General features: G+C 41.9%; 1 protein-coding gene and 1 long non-coding RNA gene across 2 annotated transcripts; both read left to right on the top strand.

The window, feature by feature from the left end:
• Positions 1-4131: 4131 nt before the first annotated feature.
• Positions 4132-5439, top strand: LOC137606575 (uncharacterized). The gene is made up of 2 exons (XR_011037866.1): positions 4132-4288; positions 4525-5439. It is a non-coding gene; the product is annotated as an uncharacterized lncRNA (long non-coding RNA).
• A 1226-nt stretch (positions 5440-6665) lies between these two features.
• On the top strand, positions 6666-9395 carry LOC137606432 (oligodendrocyte-myelin glycoprotein-like). Its single transcript, XM_068331684.1, has 2 exons — positions 6666-6808; positions 7883-9395. The coding sequence occupies exons 1-2, from the start codon at positions 6666-6668 to the stop codon at positions 9279-9281; spliced, it is 1542 nt and encodes a 513-aa protein (XP_068187785.1). The 3' UTR covers positions 9282-9395.

Consider the following 9395-nt stretch of genomic DNA (forward strand, 5'->3'; position numbering starts at 1 on the left):
AACCGAGCTCCTGCTCTGGTCATACAAGGATCAGACAGCCCTTATCAAAGCTATGTAAGTATTGTAAGCCTCCCTCTTTTCCAGCTACATAGCTAAGATGGGAATCAGTTTTTATTCAGTGCTGGTGAACATTATGTTTAAAAAAAATATTTTAATGAGACAAAGAATTTGCTATGTATAGGATGAAATGCGATACATGAGACAAACATTATATAAAACATCAATAGAATTGTAGTTGGAAGTGAGACACTGATATCTCCAACCATTCACTGTCATTTGGACAGTGTCTTCATAGTTTTGGTAACCACTGGCATCTTCATGTTCTGCCGAAAAGGATTTCCATGAGCAAAAGTCAGCATCTTGTGGCTCATCTATTCTAACTTGGAGTTTCTAAGGATCTTGAGCACCTCAACTTTGATAGAGTTCAGTCTAAGGACCTGCTTTCAGTTGACAGAAGGGTGATGGTCTCCTTTTGAATATGCCATTCGGGTGCTTCATATACAGACATGCTATTTGATATACAGCATGAGTGTGCATCCAATGATGAACAGTAATGTCAAAAGAAAAGTACAGTAATGTAAGCAAAGACCGTTTTTAAGGCATCTTGCAAATAGACAAAGCAAGAAACCTTCAGAACAATAAACTAAAATCCAGTTCTTGCTTATACTTCATTCAATGGATATATACGTATATATATAATATAAAACACATGGGTTTTATAGAAATAGAAAAACAAATGATGCAGAGAACCACAATAAAATTTATGTTGTACTAAGATGTTTTAGCTAATCTAAGTGTGGTTAAAATGATTAGGACTGGCTGTAATCTAATAGAATTATTATGCTTAAAGTTCATGTCAAACATTCCTCTACATTTATAATGACAATAATTTTAAATTTTGTCATCAAGTACGGGCAAGTTATTAAAATCATTAAAGAATATCAACAGCAATGTCATAGGAACATAATCATCCCATCTTTTAATGTATAGGGATGTATAAGAAGAAGGTGTATATAAACACACCAGTGTGAAAGCAGAAAGAAAGATCCTACCTTCTCTGTGGTCAATAATGGAATTTCACACTGCTTTGTGTAGAAGAATGTGCTCTGTAAATTCTTTTAACAAATTGGGCATGTTCAAAATCACAGTTTGCCTCTAGGGGGCATAAAGACCCAACAGAAAGTAAAAGCATCAGTCATGATGAGTGGTCACAGTCTGAACCATGCAAACTTTTTTATAATAGCAAAACACAAATTGCCAAGTTTGGTCTGTGTGTGTGTGTGTGTGTGTGTGTGTGTGTGTGTGTGTGTGTGTGTGTGTGTGTGTGTGTGTGTGTGTGTGTGTGTGTGTGTGTGTGTGTGTGTGTGTGTGTGTGTGTGTGTGTGTGTGTGTGTGTGTGTGTGTGTGTGTGTGTGTTTGACTTATAAAACATAGTTAAGTCATAGGAAAATTTGGAAAAATTGCGGTCAATTATAAGTCTCAGGTTAAGGTACAGGTTTTTGTAGATCTCAGTTTATGCAGATTCTTGGTGACTCTATCAGAAGTTTATAATATAAGACCCTGAGAACTGCCAGTGAAATGATAAATGCAGCTTGCAGTCAGTCCTTGAAACCTATTACCAGTGCGGATGCAGCTGAAGTGTGGCTTTGAGGAGAAGGAATGATGGATGGATTTCTGTATACTGGTATCATTCCAGCAGAAAAGAAAGAACCTTGTATCCCGAGTGATGATGCATTCAAAAGCTCTTTTGACTCCAACTGGTACTGGATCATGTGATCAGCATTTGATGAGAGGAAACCCTTTCCTACACCGAGAGGCCAAACACAGAATGTCCTTTTTTAGTCATTTATTTGTTCTTGTTTTGTGCCATTGTAAAATTATGGATAAAATTAATTAACAGTTAAGGTTCTCAAAAAATGTTGAACTGATTATAATTGACATAACCCTACAGGTAACTTGGTGAAAAAGCAATACAACTGCATTATGGACTGCAATGTCTCTTTTCTTATCACAATCAAAAAAGTGCATATCTGCCATAAATTTTGAGACAAGATTGCTGTACTTGAGACAAGGATTTTCCCATATGGAGTTGTCTGAGCTCCATGATAATCAGTCATTGTGAGATAGCTTATCCGAATTCAGTATGATTTCATTGAATAAATGTCTGTAAATGGCACCAAACTTTTTAAGATTCAGTCAAAAAAATCCCGTGAATTCTAGCAATGTGAGTGTGATTCTGATTACTGGGATTAACTCGTCGCTAAATCTTAAAGTTACGTCAAGACTACCCTTAAGAATGTCAGATGTTATATTTTACTTGACTTAAACATATTCTTATGACTAAACATATCACCTAAATTGATCACTTCAGCCTTTACTAGTGACAAAGGCATCTTTTCAAGGACCATCCAGACTCAAGCAGATGCAGAATTAGTCTACTAATAGGTCATTTATGTGCAAGATAATGCACCCTGACAAACAGCACTAGAAAGACAAAACATCAAGGCTTCAGTGTCAGACATCCACAATGAGCTCATTGATCAGTCTCCTTATTCCTCCTCCCTTCACTCTCCCCTATCTGCCTGCCTCAACCCTGCTTGAATTCAACAATGAAATTGCACTGGTTAGTGCTGTCATTGAATCCACCCCCCTGTCAGGGCATCTGCCTACATCCCAACCAAGCACATTCTGTAGCACCGACCTTGCTGATAACACAGACAAAAAAAAAAAGACAGAATGGCTCTCTCTTGCCCAGGCTGACGAGACTGATAAGACCAGCAAGGTCGCCCAAAAGTTTGCCTCATCAGTCTCATCATCCCCCCTTCACAGGGATTTCTCACAAAGAGTTCAGAGATTAAAGACCGTGATGTGACGTTATCCAAAACCACACATGCAAAACTGGCTTGCTTTATCGTACAGAGCGAACATGCTCTGGAAAGACAGGGTCCTTGCCCCGATATATCTCATACCTGTTTCATACATATGCACCCATCAAAACCAGGGTCTTCTAGTATCTATGTTCCAGTTTTAATGCACCCCAAACTGCTGGCATCACCACATGATTAGCAAATGAAGGTCGACCTGTGGAGGCCACTGAAGCTGCTGAAGAACATTTACTGACAGAGATCCCGTAGGACGGCAACAACAAAGAATTTTGATATATATCTTTTGGTAATGTCTTTTTCTCTTTCACAATTTAAAGATGTTTGCCTCACCTAGCTATTAAAAGGAGCTTCTTTAAAAAAAATTGTCTTGCCAATATACTGTATGATGGCTGCTACAACAAATGGAACTTTCCATTACTCAAGTGAAAGTGTGCTGTTTTTAGATGGAAAAAAAAAGCTCCATTCTGACTTCCTTATACATATAATTTGCCCCATGCTGCTTTTTCTGTTATAAAATGAAAATGGCCTCAAGCTGAATACTGGGTGGTGATAAAAAGGTCAAACACACTTCCAAAAGTGAAGTACAGTAAATCATAGTTTAATTTACAGTTTTACCATCATGAAATGTTTAGTATTTTTACTGTTTTCTAAATGTGGATTTGATTGAAGGGCATACAGTATGTTAGATTTCTAGCGGCAGCATGGTGGCACAGTGGGTTGGAGTCCCGCTCTGTGTGGAGTTTGCATGTTCTCCCTATGTCTGCGTGGGTTCTTTCCGGGTTCTTCAGCTTCCTCCCACCTCCAAAAACATGCGATTCAGGTTAATTGGCCGGTCCCAAATTGACCATAGGAATGAGTGTATGTGTATGTGTGTGTGTGTGTGTGTGTGTGTGTGTGTGTGTGTGTGTGTGTGTGTGTGTAGCTCCGTGGTGCACTGGCATCGCGCCCGGACTTTCCCCGCCTCACAGCCAAAGCCAGCTGGGATGGGCTCCAGCTTCCCGCGACCTGCGCAAACAAATGAAGCGGGTTGAGAAAATGAAAAGATGAATGCTAGATTTCTATATGTTACAATTGTAGATACAGATGATTACAGTGTTAGCTGTTGCTTTTACATTTAAAACTGAACTGAAGTTTTAAAATAAAAAATGCAAATCACTGGTCATGGTCAATGAGCTGAAACTGGGTTTTTCATTTAACATGCAACCTGTTATACTTTGCCACTCCCCAGCTGCCTGCATGACTAACTTAAACACAGAACCCTAAAACCACATCCTTGGCTTAGTATAGTCCAAATGAAGAAGTAAGAATAAGACAGACAGGTGAGCATATCTGATCATAGCCATTGTCTCTTGATACGGCTTCATTTCTACACTTCTTGCAAATGTATCAAGACCAACCACAACGTAAGTGATAGATTTCATTAATATTTTTTCCAGTTTTGAAACTTGGAAACATGACAAAAGAAGTACTCAATTTTCACCTTTAATCACAAAGATAATGTTGGTTTAATTATGGCTGACACATAGATTATATCATATGATTCTCTAGAGTATGGGATTCCAACTGTTTTTTCTTTGCTGTATTAGATTTTTACTCCTAAATTAATTTGATATCAAACTGTTTTTCCGTATGTTCTCAGATTACAACATGGATGGCCTGTTCCTTTTGTACTGTTTAGACATTCTGGTTGTACTATTGTGTGGAGCAAAACAGGCTCTAGCAGGATCTCCCCTCTCGGCTTCTCGTGGACCTGATCAGGACAAATCAGAGCACATGACTCTACGTCGTTTTTCCAGTAGCAAACCTGAGGCCAGCAGCTTGATGAATTCACTGTCACCAACAAGAATCGCCCGTTTCTCAAGTAGTCCTGGTGCCATATTATCAGTTGGGCCACAGCCAACCTCAATGCTAAACCGCTTACTTAACAGGACCGAATGCCTTCCAGCAGTCATAGTGTCTGGGGGACTCATCATAGCTTGTACTATATTACTAGTTTCCACTTTGTTGTTGGCGTGGAGGGTGTGCCAGTTGAGCAGAAGCATCACAGCGATGACCAACGACACTGAACTGATTAGCAACTCTGAAAACTGCATGGGGGCCGCAGGTAGGAATGAAAGCAAACCAACAACAGAACCAGAAGAGGCCATCATGTTAATGGGTGACAGTACAATACAGGAAGAGATGGGTAATGTTGCCGCCACAGAAGAGGGAGAGACCATAAGCAGCAAGGAGAAGGTGGGAGATGTTGCCAAAGGTGAGGAAGTTTCATCCACTCCTGCAACCTTAAGTGAAAATCAAGCCTCCTCAAAAGGACATGAAGGAGATGCTGGTTTCTCTAAAGAACAAACCCCCACCTCTCAGGATGCAAAAAAAATAAAGACTGTGGAGTTAGAATAAAGGATAACAGAAGCTACTTCCTGTATCTGCTATTTTTTGTGTTTTGCATTTTTTTGTTGTGAAAGTCAATTTGTGGATGACTTGCTTCATTTTTTGAGATATGTAATCTAAATGTAAGAATTACGTAACGACCACAGGAATAAAAATTGAGATTCTATCCTTACTTGTAGATTTATTTCTTTGCATCTGTGTCCTTGTTAGTTATGGCTGTGTTTAGAGGGAGGCAGAAACAGAGGTCTCCTTGATTAGCAAGCAGAGAATGTACCTCTTCCAGGCCAGAACCACACAACTCGAAAAGAACACTCTTTCACGTCAGGAAAAGCTGACAAAGCTACACAATAAACCTTTTCAAAAAACCAATATGTGGTTGTTTCCGCTGTCTTGTGCAGATATTTGTTCGCTCACTTGTGATGTAAGGAAGGATGTGGACCTTTCATGAAAAGCGTGAATAGTTTGTCCCAGCTTCAACACAAGTCTGAAAGCAAGGAGAGAGAAACGGAGTTGTGGTAGCTCAGGGTGATGCACATGTTTGGAGATGGGATGCAGTGTGAAAGTAAACATAAAATATTTCTCAGGCAGTAATGTATGGTCTGCATTTTGCATTAGATGTTCAAACAAAATAAGCCTAAAACCTAGATATGAGGGTTGTTGTTTTTTTACCCAGCATTGCAATGCTGAAATACTGCTTCTTGTGGTGATTGACAGTGGAAATGTGGCTGGACTTTGAGGCTAAGCTTATCTGACAATGTCAGGATTCATCAGTTTCAAGCTCCATGCAGGTAGCTGCTAGAAGTATAGGGGAGTAAGAGGGGAAAGAGCTAAGACAGGTGGGTGAGGAAGTAACAATCGCATTGCAAATGAAGTATTTTGCCCTGCTTTCATGACAGCTGAGAAAACACGAGTGCCACAGAAATGCAAACAAACAAGGACTTCTCATGGCTAGTTGAATGTACTAGGATTTTGCATCAGTGCAACATTTTCTTTTTTTATTTATTATATATCGCATATACATTATGTGTTCATCATTGCATCTTAGAATGCAAGGTAATCATGTGTGGTGAAAGTACAGCATTGCAGTGCAGAATGGATCGTTGCCTGTATTAATGATGACAGGTAGGACGCTGCAGTGGATGGGAGCCCCCTGTAATAAATCTTGAAGCATTTTGTGCCAGTGTCTAAATTTACACAGGGAAAATAACAACCAATTATGGTAGAATATTACTTTGCACAGAGATACCTTAGAGGGATTGGATGCAATCATTCAACTAATCTAACCACAAGAACAGTTGTTGCTTTAAATGCAGAAGTAAACCCTGAAATCTGCCACTTAAGGGACTGAGGATCTTCCTTTGTAGCAGCCTTTTACGCAGGGACCCCTCCATTATGTGCTCCATTCCCCCCACCCCACCCTCTCCCCACCAATGCTTCCCCTACCAACACCCCAACCCTCCCTCACATCCACTGCACAGAGTAAATCCAGAGCCTGCAGTGCCTGATCACGCTAACCTAAAAGATCCATATAAGAGGTAAAGAGGACCAAGGGATCAAACTACAAGGCCAAGAGAATAACTCGAGCAAAGGTCAAACTCTATAAGGTAAATTCAGTCTAAGAATTTTCACCTTCTGTAAAGCAGCAGTTTGTCCTGAGCCTGAGAGAAAGGAGAGAAGAGGAATCCGACAAGAAGAAGCAGACAAAAGTGACTGGAATGATAAAATGAGAAGGTGAGTTATGGACAAATTTAAAGACTCTTTTACACACTCATTCTGCCACACCCTGGCTCTCATACACTGCAGTGTAGAGCTCTTGGCTGTGTCTTTGCCTGCCTTTGGACCAGCTGATGCATGGGTTCTCTGTGGAGCCATTAATAAAGCCCATCTATTGAGCTAGCTCTCCTCTGAGAGCCTGGGACTGACTGCCCTGACAAACGCTGATGACTGAAGACGCAAACTCATGCCAGGGAAAGCGACTACAGAGATTTCTCTTCCTTTGTGATGAATGATATTTTTGAACAAACTACAAAATATCCTATTACAGATCAGGTCAAATTAATCAACTGTATAAAAAGAGACTGTTCTGCCCTCTATTGTTGGTGTATATATAAAGTATGAGTGTTTCTCAGAAGGACACTGCAGCTGCATCCTGAGCACTCTGTGACAGATTTGGCACGTACAGTAATGTGTGAATTTCAAAATATTGCAGAGTTGTGCTGCAAGGATGTGTGTGTGTGTGTGTGTGTGCGTGTGCGTGTGTGTGTGCGTGTGTGTGTGGTGAGTGTGTGTGTGTGTGTGTGTGTGTGTGTGTGTGTGTGTATGTGCGTATGAGGAGAGAGAGAGCTTCTGTTGAGGGCGGAGCTATATAACTTTTACTCAGCAGAGTTCTGCAGTTACAGTTGCTATGCATCTGCAGAGTGTAAGCGTAACATTCTATATGCTCACGATTTACTGTAGGCATCCCTTCTTGTTTTACAATGTGCCTTCTGAAGTTCACATGGATGCTGTGTGAATTCAAATTCAATTGAAATTCAAAAATTTAGGCACATAAAGCAGGATTGGTGCACAAAATCCCAACTTTCATGTCATTTTTTCTTTTTTTCTTTTAGCAGGCATGTGCTACTGACGCTCCCCCTTCACGAGGCCCTCCTAGAACTCTTGCTTGTCTTGTTGCTGGGATTGCAGGTCAATGCAGTGTGCCCCTCTGTTTGCTCATGCAACCGTAGCCACAGGGAGGTGGACTGCTCCTGGAGGGGCCTGAGACAGCTTCCCGATGGCCTGCAGCACAACATACACTCCCTCAACTTGTCACACAATCGATTGCACAACCTGGATGGTCATCTTACTGAATACACCCATCTGCGCTTCCTGGACTTGTCTTACAATCATCTAGGCCACCTGCCTGTAGGCTTGCCTCGCTCGCTCTGGAATCTCTATGCCACCTCCAACCGCATCCAGCTGCTGGACAAGAACGACACAGTCTACCAGTGGAATCTGCAAAACCTTGACCTGTCCAGAAACAAGCTGGAGCGAGTCATTTTCATCAACAACACCTTGATCAATTTGTGCACGCTCAACCTGAGCCACAATCACCTCTGGACTTTGCCTACCAACATGCCTGCAAACCTGCAGACTATTGATGTGTCACATAACTTGCTTGTAAAGGTCCTGCCAGGCTCCCTAGACCGACTCAACAGACTGACTCACTTCCGTCTGCATGCTAACCGCTTTTCCACCCTACCCTATGGAGTGTTGGATAACTTGACGTTGCTTCGAGTCATCACTCTGGGGAACAACCCTTGGGCTTGTCACTTTTATGCTGATATCAGCTACATAGTCTCCTGGACTCAGCAAACCCGTGCCCATGTCTTGGGCTGCCCCTGCCACACCCAACCTGTATGTGGACAAGTGCACCCCAGCAGTCCTGGAGGGTGGCACTTTGCCTCCTACAACCAACCCCCCTTTGCAGCAACCACACAGGACCTGAGCTCCGTTCTTCCCAAGGCAAGCACCACAAGGTTTTGGTATTCATCTGTTTCATCACTGCTAAGCACTCCACACACCCCTAAAAAGATCTGGAGTACATCGCACAACCCCTTTACAATCATCCCTATCAACTCTCCCACCCTGCTACCCAGAGGTTCAGGTGCCCACATGACTATTACTCACCTTTCAGAAAGTGTTAACCCAGCTGCTGCAGAGCGTATGTTCCACACTGACTCTCACCTCATCTCTTACACAATGGAAGCTTCATCCACTGTATCCCTCCACACTGGCCAGCACCATTTTTCTGACACAACGCCAGCCACAGACAGATTCCTTACAACGGAGAGCCCCTCCTCCCAAACAAAGAAGACAACCACTCTTCGCACCAGGAGTGTGAGGAGACACAATCAGTCCTTTCCCAGAGGCATCAGCAGCAGCGGCCCGGCTCTTGCTATCTGCTCCTTGCTCTCTCTCCTCTACAAGTTCGGACTCCTGTCCTTCACTCTGCAATTAGTCCTCTGATAGGACGAGTGAAAAACACTGATCCCAGTGATTTCTCTGCTTGCACTCTGATAGCACAAACACATACAGTACACATGCAAGTCTGTTAAGTAACGTAGTACTGTTATTTTTGAA

Source organism: Antennarius striatus, chromosome 13, assembly GCF_040054535.1.
Source record: "Antennarius striatus isolate MH-2024 chromosome 13, ASM4005453v1, whole genome shotgun sequence".
NCBI lineage: Eukaryota > Metazoa > Chordata > Actinopteri > Lophiiformes > Antennariidae > Antennarius > Antennarius striatus.

Coding starts and splice junctions, on each gene's coding strand:
- LOC137606432 (XM_068331684.1), top strand. CDS start 6,666: ATGTGCTCCATTCCCCCCACCCCACCCTCTCCCCACCAATGCTTCCCC. Junction 6,809..7,882: donor CTAAAAGATCCATATAAGAG/GTAAAGAGGACC, acceptor TTTTTCTTTTAG/CAGGCATGTGCTACTGACGC.